This window comes from Anolis sagrei, chromosome 2 (genome assembly GCF_037176765.1).
Source record: "Anolis sagrei isolate rAnoSag1 chromosome 2, rAnoSag1.mat, whole genome shotgun sequence".
In the NCBI taxonomy this organism is placed as follows: Eukaryota; Metazoa; Chordata; class Lepidosauria; order Squamata; family Dactyloidae; genus Anolis; species Anolis sagrei.
The window spans coordinates 209,577,947-209,593,093 of NC_090022.1; the positions used below are offsets into that span (position 1 = coordinate 209,577,947).

Sequence of the window (15,147 nt, forward strand, 5' to 3'; positions counted from 1 at the left end):
TTATATGCCTGGTAATCTGAATTCAGTCACTACTTCCCAGAGCCCATGATGTAATGTCTGATGTGTACTCAAGTAAGGTCCCAGGAGAATTAGCCAGTTAATTAGCAATTTAATTGGTAAAATCAATACACTTCTAGGCCAAAACTTCAATATGTGCAGTGATCTGAGTGTTAGACTACAATTCTGGAGACCAAGATTTGATTCCTCGCTCAACCATGGAAACCGATTTGGTGACTCACGCACTCTCAGCCCCAAAATACCTCCTGATAGTTACTTTAGGGTCACCATAAAGAGGAAATTACTTGAAGGCACACAAAAATAACAACAACATAACAATGATAATTAAAATAAATTAAGCCTAATAATGGTAATTAAAATAATGAGTACACTCAGCAAAGTAATCATATAGACAAGTCATACAGAATTTCTTTCATCTTATGTTTAGAACATTTTTTTAACCAAAGGACTATAGTGGTAAAGGTTCTGCTCACAGACCTCACTTCCTAATGTGGCCTATTGGCCTTGATTTACCACTTGTAACTGGCACTGGATTGATATAGGAATACATGACTCTTCAAACACCAACCCAGACCTAACACAATCTTGGAAGTAATGTGGTACAAGTAATGGCATTCTGTATTTCAGTCATAGGTTCAAAATCTAGTGTTTTTTGTTGTGTTCCTTCAAATCTTACTTAGGCTGGTGCTAAGATGATTCTATTGTGCGACTTTCTGGGACAGAAAGTGTGAGACTCACCTAAGGTCACCCAGTAGTTTTCCATGGACAATTAGGGAATCAGATCCCTGTCTCTAGAATTGTAGTCCAGTCCTCAAACCACTACACCACAATCCACAACTGTTACAGATCAATAACTGCTCTCTATTCAGTAAGACTAGGTAAACCCCTCCCCTATCCATCTTAACAGCCAGCAGCATGATCAAGTGAAGCAACTCTATTCAGTTGGCAATTGCGGCTTCAGTAGGATGACATTTCCAATCCTCTCTCAATGGGTAATGAAACTGTAACAAGGACTTGGGACAAGAGTCTTGCTTATAAGTTTTGCCATTGGCATGAAAGGACTAAAGACATGGACCTCCTTGCCCTTCAATTAGAAGTTGAACAGAATTTCTTCCTCTAGTCTGGCTGTTGGCTGTTAGCTGCAGGGAGAAGGCAGACCAAGAAGGATTATTTAGTTATGTATATGATGTAGAATTTCAATGGCTACCTGTAGTGTTAGTTTTGGGCATAATGTGGGACAGCAATGTTATTACAGCAGAATACAGCAGTGACTTACAAGTGTGTTGCTGAGGAGAAATTGGCAGTGACATCTACTGATTTTAATTACGATGTTGATTTGGGGAAATTATTGGTTGTGACAACCACATTTTTCATATTTTTAACTAAGGGTAATAAAATTACTAGATGAGTAATCTATTAGTGCAATAAGAAAAGATGAAATAGTACAACGCCATATTGGAACAGCCGCAGACTACGATATTGGATTACATGATTTTCAATTATTGGTTTTAAGGTTTTATCATGTTTTAATTGTTGTTTTAATGCTTATGTTTTTATTATGTGTGTTTGTGACATCTATTTTTCGCCAATATAATAACAATAACAATAATGACAACAATGTTTTTACACCTCGCCTCCATCTCCCTGAAGGGACTCGGGGTGGCTTACATAGGGATGAGTTCAAAACAAACATGGTTAAAATACATACTTGGATATAAAATACAACAACATAAAACAGAATAAAACAATAACATTGTATATAAAAGCAACCATAAAAACAACAACCAATGAACCTGCAGTAATGAACAATTCCTGGGCATGGGTGGGCAGACCAATGTATCTCAGTTGTGGGAATAGGGCTGGTGGGTGAAGTGCATAAGTCAAGTGGTAACATTAAGGATAGTGGGCAGTATAAAATGAGACATTCTGACTTTGGGTATAGAGTGGTAGTAAAGAGCAAGGATGTGATTTTAGGTCCTGACTGAGCTAGGTTATCTGGGGGTTGTCTAATCGAAGGCACCCAACAACAACTCCAGTGTGAACAGTAAATAAAGTATTCAAATGCCATATATGGCCACATCAGCCTGGGATGATAGTGGGCAAACTGAATTTGTTAAAAAACATGGCACATGAAGTGATAAATCTGTAATGCTCTGGGCAAGCAGACATTCTGTGTGTAGCTACTAGAACCAATTCCAAATGACCCATATCCAGGGTGTTTCAAACAGATGGCAGTTTGAATCTGTGGGACATGGTGAGCTTCCACTGTTAGCCCCAGCTCCTGCCAACCTAGCAGCTCAAAAACATGCAAATGTGAGTAGATTAATAGGTAATGCCTTAGCAGGAAGGCAAATACGTGCTCCAAGCAGTCATGCCAGCCACACGTTGGAAATGGAGATGAACACCTCCCCAGTCGAAGCCTTTGCCTTTGCCTTTTTGAGTGAATTTCTGTTAATTGTATCAAGGCATTGAATGTTTGCCTGTGTTTGTGTTTGTATATACTATAATCCACTCAGAGTCCCCTTGGGGAGATAGGGCAGAATATAAATAAAATGCTGCTGCTGTTGTTATGAGTTTCTCCATTTGCACCATTATTTTAAAGTTTTCTTTCTGGTTCAAAATAGTTAGCAAAACGTGATGACTCATTAAACCATTTGTAACTTATGGCATAACTGTAACACATTCATTTATTTATTTACAACATTTCTACCCTGCCTTTCTCCACCCAGGAAGGGACTCAAGGCGGCTCACACGTAGGCAACTATTAGTTGCCTTCAAAAGCAATGTACAGTTAAAATAAACATTTAAAAAGAATGATAAAATACCTTAAAACATTCAAACATATAAAGCAATGCCTTCACTGTTAACCACATTATCCAAAGTCATAGTCTAGGCCATTCCAATAGTAATTGCACTCAAATCCATATTTATCTATTGCACAAGATCTTCAAAGACTTGATCAAAAAGCCATATTTTTACTTTCTTACGGAAGGTCAGGAGGTAGGGGACTGATCTAATATCCCTAGGGAGAGAATTCCACAGTCGAGGGGCCACCACTGAGAAGGCCCTGCCTCTCATCCTCATCAGTCACACTTGCAAAGGAGGTGGGACTGTGAGCAGGGCCTCCCCAGATGATCTTAAGCTCCGAGATGGTTCATAGGGAGAGATCCATTCAAACATGTCATTGTGAAACGTAACACTGAAATTGAGTCCATCACTTTGGAACACCGTGAATAATTAAGGAAAGGCCCACAAGGGCCAATCAACTACAATGGGCCATTTTTAGGCCAGTTACTTGTGGTTGCAAAGTGAGCTGCAGAAGACTAGAGAAATGGCAGGTGTACTTCCAGACGTGGATATGCAACCATTGGACAACGGCAATGGTCATTTGAAGGATCCACTTTCCCTCCACAGCAGTGGTTCCCAACCTTTTTTTGACCAGGGACCACTTTGACCAGGGACCACTCTCCAACATTAGTACCAAAAGGGTTATGAATCAGTTTTTGGTCAACTTTAGATTCAGTTTGGTTATTCGAGATGCTGATTCAGAAAATTGCATTGGATAGACCACATCTATCCAATACAGAACATATGCCATCCAGTAGTCACCACCTTCCCACCCATGGAAAACCATATTTAATGTGGTAGTAGAATCCGGGGAGCAGCGTAAGCTTCCAGTGTCAGCCCCGGCTTCTGCCAACCTAGCAGTTCGAAAACATGCAAATGTGAGTAGATCAATAGGTACCGCTCTGGGGGGAAGATAACGGTGCGCAACGCAGTCATGCTGGCCACATGACCTTGGAGGTGTCTACGGACAATGCCGGCTTTTCAGCTTAGAAATGGAGATCAGCACCACACCCGAGAGTCGGACACAGCTTGACTTAATATCAGGGGACAACCTTTACCTTTACCTTTTAATCAGCCGCTCCCCTCCAAACATCCTGTTGCCTCAGCACTATAAGAGGGTTTCTCGAGACCAGTAGTTTCAAAGCAATGGTGTAGTAATGGTGAGGCCGTGGTTTATATTTTTGTCCTTGTGGACCACTGGTGGTCCATGGACCACAGGTTGAGAACCACTGCTCCATGGGGGGGGGGGGGGGACAAAAACACTAAGAAAGAAGAAGCAATACTGCTGAGTGGACTGTCAGCTTTCTCTCTTTCTCTGTCTCTCTCTTTCTCTTTTTTATTACCCAGACAGAATGAGAAGGCAGTCTTCCCTGCAGAAACAGGTTTTACTAATGGCAACCTATCCATCACAGGGAAGCCAAGGCAGAGCCCTGGGACCCAGATGGGCTTTTTGGTGATGGGAGGCTCTTTGCCCTCCTCCCTTCGTGGACACAGAGAGTGGGCAATGCTTCCTTCCTTTCTTTCTTCCAATGCAGAGCGTCTATTGGAGCCTTTCCTTTCCTAGGATGAGGATCCGCTTGGATGTGGGTCTTCCCCATGGTTTCTTTGACTAGCTCTTTTTTCCCCTTCCCCCTTCAGAGTGGGGAGGGGACGAAGAGGAGAGCAACCAGAGGGGTGGTCTGATTCTCCCCTCCTGATTGGCCAGGCGTCCCTCCTTTTGTTTTGGAGGCGATCCCAGCCTTGACTTTCCCGTCCAGACCCCTCTCCTCTCTCTCCCTGGCTCCTTCCCAGGGTCCACTCTCACGCCCAACCTCCCTCGAGCCGAACACCCAGCAGGAGGCTTCTTTCTCTTCTTGAATGCCAACCTGGAGGCAAAGCGTGGCCAGCTTGCAATGGTAAGTCAGTGCCTTTCTGATTTCTTCTCCTCCTTCCCTCCTCCCTGCAGGTTCACAGCCCTCCTCCCGTTTTTGGGTCGCGATATTAATTCCCACGTCTGTTTTGGGGGAGGAGAGAGAGGTCTTGGAGGAGGTGGCACCGGGTGGAAAGTGGAAACTTCACGCCTTGGGTGCGTCTACACTGGAGAATGGGCGCAGTTGGTCACCACTTTGAGCGGCCAGGGTTTAATGCTATGGGATTCCTGGCAGTTGGAGGTTGGTTCACTAGGGACCTCATCACTCCAACTCAGTAGAATCCTGGTAGGTTCCGTTTGGTTCCGTAGAGAAGGCTAAAGACGAAAACCTCATCACACTAGAAAATGAATCCACTTGAAATCCGGTTTCTACTTCCTGCAGAATTCTGGGGTTTGTAGTTTAGTGAGGTTATTAAAGGCACCACCCTAAACTACAAACCCCAGAATTCTGCAGGAGGCATTCTCTAGTCTAGTGCAATGTTTCTTCCTGATGCTATGACCCCTTAATACAGTGCCTCAAGTTGTGGTGACCCCCAACCATAAAAATTGTTCTCACGACTACTTCACAACTGTAATTCTGCTACTGTTATGAAGCTTAATGTAAATATCTGATATGCAGGATGTATTTTAATTCACTAGACCAAATTTGGCACAAATACCCAAAATTTGAATACTGGTGGGATTGGGGGCGGGGGGTTATTTTGTCATTTGGGAGTTGTAGTTGCTGGGATGTAAAGTTCACCTACAATCAAAAGGCATTCTGAACTCCACCAATGATGGAATTGAACCAAACCTGGCACACAAAACTCCCCTGACCAACAGAAAATACTGGAAGGGTTTGATGGGCATTGACCTTGAGTTTTGAAGTTGTAGTTCACCTACATCCTGAGAGCACTGTGGACTCAAACAATGATGGATCTGGACCAAACTTGGCACAAATCCCGAATATGCCCAAATGTGAACTCTGGTGAAGTTTGGGGAAAATAGACCTTGACATTTGGAAGTTGTAGTTGCTGTGATTTATAGTTCGCCTACAATCAAAGGGAATTCTGAACCCCACCAAGGTTAGAATTGGGCCAAACTTCCCACACAGAACCCCCATGACCAACAGAAAATACTGTGTCTTTGGTGACCCCTCTGATACCCCCTTGCAACCCCTTCAGGGGTCCCGACCCGCAGGTTGAGAAACACTTCTCTAGTGTGATGAGGTCTTAGTCTTTACCCTTCTCTACCGAACCAAATGAAAACCTACCAGGATTCTATTAAGTTCGAGTGGTATCCAACTCCATTCATTTTCCAATATAGAGGCACCTTTGTTATCATTTGGGCATTCAGCAAGAAAAACTAGACCTGGGTGGTTAAAGTTTCCCAGAATTACAGACTCCACTTCATGACTGCATTTGTGAATGCATTCCAAAAAACAGAGAAGAGGCTGCTTGAAAGCAAACCATCACTCACCTCAAGCAAGAACAATAGAAGTGGCTTGAATGTGTTGAATTACTGGGTTGCTGTAAGTTTTTCAGGCTATATGGCCATGTTCCAGAAGCATTCCCAGTTTCCAGCAGACCCCACAATCTCTGAGGATGCCTGCCATAGATGCAGGTGAAACATCTGGAGAGAATGCTTCTGAAATATGGCCATACAGCCTGAAAGACTTACAGCAAACCAGAAGTGGTTTCTCCTTTGAAACGCTCCAATTTTGCATAATTTGGGGATGTCCCTTGACCCTCCTCTTCCTAATTCTGGGATGAGGACCAAACAATAAGATTTCTGCCTTTTAAATACATATGGAGAAGTTCTGTGTTTTCAGTTGCTTCATTTCAGGCAAGCCTTCTGTAGAGGGAAAAGCCACACCTGTTGAGTGGTCGCATCTACTACAGCTATTAAATACACAAAGTTGGGAGGTGAAACCTGCTTTCTTTCTTTTTGAATATTTGGAGACTGAATTTAAAGGCTCATCCATTTGATCTGGTACTTTGTTTATTGTTTGCCCTAACCAATAAACCCTCTTCATTTGAATGATGTGGTGGCACGTTTTTCTATTCTCTACCATTATACCAAACTTTTCAAGCATGTGCATTATTAGCAACTTTGAATGCAATGAATGCACAGTCCAACACTGATTAAGGGGATAGCAAGAATATTTCAACTATTATTTCTTTAGAGATTACGTATGGCAGAGATTTGCATAATTTGCTTATGTTTTGAGTTCACACATCAAACAACTTGGTGGACTTTACATGGATATTTCCTAATTTTATGCCTGCAAAAAATCATAGAAATGTCTCACTAGTAAATTCCTTTTGTTTTGGAGTATGATGACCCTGGAGACCAGGGTTTGTATCCATACCTGGTCATGAAAACTCACTGGGTGATCTTGGATGAGTCACACACTCTCAACCTCAATGGAAAGCAAAAAAAGGCAAGATCTCTCTCAACCAATTATGCCAAGAAAACCTCATGATAGGTTTGCCTTAGATTTGCCATATGTTGGAAAAGACTTGAAGACACCCAACAAGAAGTACATCTCGGAACCTTTCTACACTGCCATATAATCCAGATTATAAAAGCAAATACTCCACAGTATCTGCTTTGAACTGGATTATATGAGTCTACACCATATAATCCAGTTCAAAGCAGATAATCTTTACAACAGGAGCACTGAGCCTTAGTCCTTCAAAGGCTTTAGACCATTTCCCACAATCCCATAACTTTGCTGACATTACTTGATGTCTCCCAAGTTTGAAAGGCTTCCCACCACACTTTGAGTCCTGTGACATTTCTCCACACCAGTTAGTAAGTATAATTTCCAACTATCCCTGTAAAATACACTATATCCATAGCTTCAAGTTATAGATACAGTACCAATGGCTTTAATTTGTCCCTAATGAAATTATAATCACAGTGTAGCTGATTTTAGTTTTAGTTATTGCAAAAAGATAGTTCTTACAAGTGTCTATGTGTAATGCATTACTTCTAATGTTTACACTGGGTTACAGTGGGATGTCACTGCAAGATTTGGTCTTACTGCTTCCTCACTCTACCAAGGTTATATCTACAACGTAGAATTAATGCAACGTTACTAGACACTACTTGAGCAGCCCTGGACCAATGTAATAAAATCCTGGGAGTTGTAGTTTACAAGATCTTTAGCATTCTCTGCCAAATCGAGTTTGTCCCTCACCAAACTGATTGCATCACATTGAGCCATTGCGGTTAAAGTGGCATCAAACTGCATTCATTCCACAGTGCAGATGCAGCCAAAGTTTGTAAATAGCTCTCAGTAGACAAAAATTGATACTCTAGAAACTGGTCTCTTTTTCTGCTGATGCTACACAAATGATTGTGCCAGACATGTGTGAACACATAGTAAACTCAGCTTTGGTCTAATGTTTTGCAAAAAATCTCTCTTCAAAGCTCTTTCAGATAGTCTGTCTCTGACTGTATACACTTATACTCTCATAGGGCCCTTCCACACAGCCCTATATCACAGAATATCAAGGTAGAAAATCCCATATTATCTGAGTGTCGACAAAGGGCCCTTTCATACAGCATATAACCCAGAATATCAAGGCAGAAAATCCCACAATATCTGCTTTGAACTGGCTTATCTGAGTCCACACTGCCATATTTTCCAGTTCAAAGAAGATAGTGTGGGATTTCCTGCCTTTATATTCTGGGATATAGGGCTGTGTGGAAGGGCCCCACTGACATGTATAGTGACATACTTAACACAAATATTGTTGTTGGTTTTACAGTCTGATTTGATTGTGTTGACGATTTTAAAAACCCTTCTAGCAATACTGACATTGTTCAGGTATTTGCTTCAGAAACACATCCCTTCTTCCAGTCTTGATTTTCAGCCTAAACCTAAGCAGGAGTTGAATGTGCTTACAACAGCAATCCTAAAATTAATCCTCGCCATTGTATGAAATCTCCATTGTTAGTAGAGAATAAAATCCTCTGTTTAACCTCTCTTTGAACTTTTCACATGAAAGCAATGTACAGCAATCCTGTTAACCTACTCTCTGACTTATATGTTGGACCAACAAAACAGCATATTGTTGAATTGTTGTTTCTCGGAATGTAACCTGCTGTTAATAAACCTAATTATTTTCGATGAAATGCAAATAACTGCCAACCCTTTTCACTGTAATCATTAGCTGTGTTTTGACCCAGCAAAGTGATCTTCACACTCTCCAATGCCCTGAGTCTCACTGAAATGAATGTAATGTGTGGTGGAAAGAAAAATATAGAATAAAATCAAGTTGTTAAAAAATGTACATTCAGAATGCGTCTACATTAGCAGGACGTTTGGCTGGAGACAAAGGCGTTTAGCATAGTGGGGAGACACCCAATGCCAGCCTTCAAGTCCTAGCAGCCCCAACCAGCATAGCCAATGGTGATGAATGCTGGGCTTTACAGTTTAGAAATATCTGGTGAGCTGCACGACTCCCACAACTATGGCCCCTTCTACACTGCCTAATCCAGATTATCTGCTTTGAACTGGATTATATGGCAATGTAGACTCATATAATCCAGTTTAAAGCAGATGAGCTGGATTATTTGATTTGATAATCTGGATTGTATGACAGTGTAAACGGTAAAGGTTTCCCCTTGACATTAAGTCTAGTCATGCCTAACTCTGGGGGTTGGTGCTCATCTCCATTTCTAAGCCAAAGGGCCAGCGTTGTCCATAGATGCCTCCAAGGTCATGACAGCATGGAGCACCGCTACCTTCCCGCTGGAGCAGTACCTATTGATCTACTCACATTTGCATGTTTTCAAACTGCTAGGTTGACAGAAGCTGGGACTAACAGTGGGAGCTCACCCTGCTCCCCGCATTCGACCCGACGACCTTTCAGTCAGCAAGTTCAGCAGGTCAGCTGTTTTAACTTGCTGCGCAACCACAGGCTCCCTGTATAGCAGTGTAGAAAGGGCCTATGTTAATGACTCTGCTATATTAACCCACAACCGCAATGAGTCGCCGCACAGGCTGAGATATTAGCGGTATACAAGCATACCAAATAAATAAATAAAAACAACAAAAAGCTGACCACCCTATCTCAAATAGGAAGCAAATTCCACATTAAATCAGAAAACAAATACTTAGTAAAGATAATTCTAATATGTGTGGAAAAACCATTTCAAGTCGCCTTCGGGCTGAGAACAGCGGTATATAAGTAAGGTAAATAAATAAAATAAATAATACAATTGTTGCCATATTGATTCAGAAATGATAGGCAAAGCATGTCATTGAGATGGCGGAAATACACTCTTCATCTCCAAATGAAAATGATAAGTTACCAACAGAAAGCTTAGAAAACTTTGGCAGGCAGAAATCCAACAGGTACCGCTCATTGTATTTTGATACTATCTAGAGGTCATGACTTGAGGCAGGAAATTTGATCAAATCTTCCCCTGAGTTAGAGATAGTAGTATGCCTTGAAATTTTAACCAGATAGGAAATAGGAACAAAGGCTGTAAGCCCTGGAATATAGTATGACCTCAGTTTAAATGGCAGATATGTGGGCACATTAAACCATGGATAATAGTGAGCTTTATTGAAATGGGGAATTTCTGAAAAAAAGAATAAAACAGAATAATGCTGGAGGACCTGGAAAAGGCCTGTAGATGACGTATTTTCTTGGACAAAGTTAAATAAAACTGTGGATACTAATCCCAGAGGTCATCCTGCATGAAGACTTGATCCAGGTGTAGATGTGTGGAGCTGAACAATCTAAAAAAGATATTCCCATCCTCTCTAGGCCACAGCAACCCCAGTGATGGGGAGAGGAAAGTATCTACTGAATGGAATAGGCAGCAGTGTAAGGGAAAGAGGACATATTTCATCGATAGCTAATGGATATGGGCTGGTCCACATGTCCTTGTGCAATGCATGTATGTCACATGACTTCTCTGCTATGGGTTATACAGTACAAAGAACTTGTTCACTTGATAATTACAAGATCAAGTAGTGACTTCCATGTATAATTGCTCTAGCATGAAAGATAACACAACCACGGCCCCTTCCACAAAGCTGTATAAAATCCCTATTGAACTGGATTATCTGCCTTGATATTCTGGGTTATATGGCTGTGTAGAAAGGCCCCACCAATGTTGTATTATTACCTTATGTGTGGGATATTTTTCCAGACTTTGCATGCATACGCAAAACTGCAGATAAAAGAGAATCCTGCTGAAAGAAATGACTTCTGACTTCCAAATACTATAGAGCAGTGGTTCTCAACCTGTGGATCCCCAAATGTTTTGGCCTTTAACTCCCAGAAATCCTTACAGCTGGTAAACTGGCTGGGATTTCTGGGAGTTCTAGTCCAAAACACAGGTTAAGAACCACTGCTATAGATTTTTGTTGGAAGACATAGAAAATGGCTTTAGAGCAGTGGTTCTCAACCTGTGGATCCCCATGTGTTTATCCCAGCCAATTTATCATCTGCCTCTAGAACATGGCCATATAGCCCGAAAAAACCCACAAGAACTGACCAATTTATCATCTGTTAGGATTTATGGGAGTTGAAGGCCAAAACATCTGGGGACCCACAGGTTTAGAACCACTGCTTTAGAGGATGGTTTGCTGATGCTGTTCTTGTTGTGCGTGGATAAATGAAACTGTGAATACCGGTCCCACGTATATAGGGGTCATATTGTATTCATACTTCTTTGGTGAAGTCAGATTGTACGTTAGTCTGCCAGTCATTGACTATACTGCCCTATTTCTGCTTAGAGAAACCATCCTCCTTCTTCTGCCACAACTCACCCCAGTTTGTCAGAGTATCCCTCCCATCCTGTGTGTAACATTTGGGTGGGTGGCTGTTATGGAGAGAATGGGGTCTGGATGTCTTGTTCAGCAAGACCATTTCGACCTGTCTGCATATGGATACAATCCAGACAATTATTGTCCTTCAAGTTAATCGTTTATGATGTCAGAAGTGGAGAAGGGAGTATTTTTTAATTTCTGGAGCAACAGATAATGTTGAAAAATAAAGATAGTCTAGATCCACAGGACATTTGTTCAGTAACAATGACAAAAAAATCCATTTTCTTGGGCCAAGTTCTTTGGTCCAATCATCATTTTGCTCACTATAGTCTTAAATAAGTTCTAAATGAATCAAGTTTGTGTAAATTCAGCTATTAGGATTTGAAGAAAGAACCCAGTTATCTCAAAACACAACAGTTGTAATAAAGGACCTTGTTTCTTTGATAAGTGGGATGGTGCGGAAACATGAGACGGGTCTTTATTCTGATGTATGATATTGCTGCAAAAAAATAGAAATGCATTCGAAAGTGAAAAATTCAGTAGCATATGGGGACTTTTGTGTCACGGAGTGGTGAATGGTTTTGGGTAAAAATCTGAACTTTAAACAAGTTGTCCAATCTACTTGAAGGCTAGGGTTCAGAAGTATGAATGGCTCCTTTAATCTTTGAATGGAAACTCAGAGCATCTCCAGTCATCATGGGGAAAATGACAGCATTTGCAGGCTGTGCCTCTTTAAACTCTGCCAAATGCTTTTCTATATTTCTAATATACGAAGGGAAGATGGAGTAGGGAAAGTACTGCACTCTCAGTGGAAAAGAGAGAGAGTTGAATTATATAATATAATTATACACATATAATTATAAGCTCTAACTCTTCATAATTTAAATGGAAAGATTGTGATTTGTACAATCCATCCATTAATCAGGATTTTTTCAGACCATCAAAGGCTGCTCAGTTGTTGCATAGGGGGGAAAATCCAATAAATGAAGGAATAGGGATCCAGAATTGTGCAAATCGTGCAAATTGAACAATTCTTTTGAATTGTTACAAGGGAAAACATTTCAGCCCCAGGCAGAAAATTCAGTTGGCTTTTCTTTTATTCTTCACATTCCCTTGACTATCAAAATTTATTCTTTCCAGGACAATATTTAAACTTGTGACTGTAGATAAATCTGTGGTTATAAGCAAACACTAGAAAATTAACCCAAGCTCTATCATGAAACCAAGAAGTGGCCTATGTATTGAGCCACACAGGACTTTTCTCCTCACAGGTCTGATAAGACAAAATTCTTGGGTGGCAAATGTATCAAATTGTAAGCCCAAGAGAGGACATGTTCAATAGAAGTGACTTGAAGGCCAATTTTGGAGGGGGAGAGGGGCAATTTTTTCTCTCCAGCAAATGAAGATGCTGTGTCCCTTTGGGACCACAACAGTAGACCACTATATCTATTTGCAGGCTGCATTTCCTTATCCCTGTTTTAAAGGGAAGGAAAAGAGCCAATGGAATGATTTAGCCAACTCAATTAAGCCTATCTAAAAAGAATTGGCATCTAACCAAGCAGTGGGCTTTTCATGAATGGTCCCATGTGGTTCACATGGAGGTGTGGGCAGATTGTCTTTCTGTGCATCAGACTACTTTTCCCAATAAAAAAGATTTCAAGAGTAGTCTGGCCCCCACATTTGAGGGTTTGGCTTTTGAGTTTGATGACTCACAGCTTTGATTTAAAATGCTTACTTTAGAAATCCCCAGGTCCTTATTGTGAAAGCTGACTGTAGAGTCACACTGGAGGATCTAAAGATACCTGGAGAGAATACCTCCCTAGGAACCTCTGTGTTTTCCAGTGCCACTCTATGGTCTAAGTTGGCAGTGCAGTCACACTGGAGGACCTAGGGTTTTCTAGAGATGTGCTCTCTCAGATGTTTAAAAATGTGTTTTTTCCACTATTCTGTAGAGGTGAGAGCAATTTGAAAACTATTCCCAGGAACAATGCATTTAGTCTGCCATTTTAGATGCATCTACCGGATTTATTTATTTATTTATCATGTCAGAAGCAAATTGAGAATACAATTATAATGCATTTTTAAAACCACAAACAAAGTTGAAAACTTGGCATTATACTAAGTTTCCTTTGACCAGAAGCTGGCCACTTTGAGTACCTCTGGTATCACTGTGAGAAGGTTCTCCATTGTGCATGTGGCAGGGCTCAGACCACATTGTAGTAAGTGGAGTGGTTTGCTCTTCTCTTCTCTACACTTGCATGTTGTGGACTCAACTTTGTAGCCCCATTTCTTAAGATTTGCTCTGCATCTCATGGTGCCAGAGTGGAGTCTGTTCAGTGTTTTCCAAATTGCCCAGTCTTCTGGGTGCCCAGGAGGGAGTTTCTCATCTGGTATCAGCCACTGATTGAGATTCCGGGTTTTAGCCTGCCACTCCTGCTTGCTGAGGTGTTCTTGCGAGTATCTCTGTAGATCTTAAGAAGCTATTTCTTGATTTAAGGCCTTAGCATGCTGGCTGATATCTGAACACAGGATGGGCCAGAGATGTCAATGCCTTGGTCCTTTCATTACTAGTTGCTACTTCCCGATAGATGTAAGGTGATACAATACTGGCTAAACAGTATAATATATCCAGTGGTGTAGGGCATAGACATCCTATGATGATGAGGTATGTCAAATTAAGAGCCACATACACTGTTTTAATGTGGTGAGATGTATTCCACACTGGACATGCATACTCAGCAGCAGAGTAGCAAAACACAAGGGCAGACGTCTTCACTGTGTCTGTTGTGATCCCCAGCTTATGATCTACCTGACACATTTACCTAATTGTAAATCATGCTGAACTCAACATAGATGTAGATATACTTAGGACTGCTCAGTTAGATGAGCAGTCATTGCCTGGTTTTTAAAAATAGCAATATTTGAGAAAATGGGGAAATTCCAAACTTGGGTAGATGTTGCCCTAATATAGGCTCAGCATTCTTCATCCAGAATTCTGAAATATTCCTAAATCCAGAATTGTCAACATGGCAGGCTGATGACTCATTGTATACAAACTTTGTTTCATGTGCAAACATATTAAAAATGGTGGGTGTAAAATTAACTTCAGGCCATGTACATAAGGTGTATATAAAAATGAATTTTGGATTTAGAATTTGGTCCCATTTTCAAAATATCTCATGCTATATGTGCATGCAAATACATTTTTTTTTCTGAAATCTGAACAAATCCAAAACAATGTATTGTCGAAAGCTTTCACAGCCAGAATCACTGGAGTGTTTTGTGATTTCCGGGCTGTATGGTCATGTTCTAGCAGCATTTTCTTGTCACAGATGTAGGCAAAACGTCAGGTGAAAATGCTGCTAGAACACGGCCATACAGCCCGGAAACCGCACAACACCCCAAATCCAAAACACTTCCTGTCCCAAGTATTTCAGATAAGGGATGTTCAACTTGGGTCAACTTTCTCAACAGAAGGAAATATCTTGTGGCTGTTATCTGGAGTGTGTGTGACAAGTGATGAGCAAAGACCAGATTATTGTCCAGAAAAGTTTGTTCATCCCTTTTATTCTAAGAATGTATGGAGAGTGGAGAT

The 15,147-nt window shown here is 41.1% G+C and overlaps 1 protein-coding gene across 2 annotated transcripts in view; it reads left to right on the top strand.

Moving 5' to 3' along the window:
• Positions 1–4,586: 4,586 nt before the first annotated feature.
• ELAVL2 (ELAV like RNA binding protein 2) overlaps positions 4,587–15,147 on the top strand; it is a 197,257-nt gene continuing 186,696 nt past the window's right edge. Inside the window, exon 1 of one of the 2 annotated variants that reach the window (XM_060762460.2) lies at positions 4,587–4,760. In XM_060762460.2, coding sequence (XP_060618443.1) covers positions 4,758–4,760 — 3 coding nt within the window. In that variant the 5' untranslated portion in view covers positions 4,587–4,757. The remainder of the gene's footprint in view (positions 4,761–15,147) is intronic. The other variant, XM_060762452.2, reaches the window with a different exon arrangement.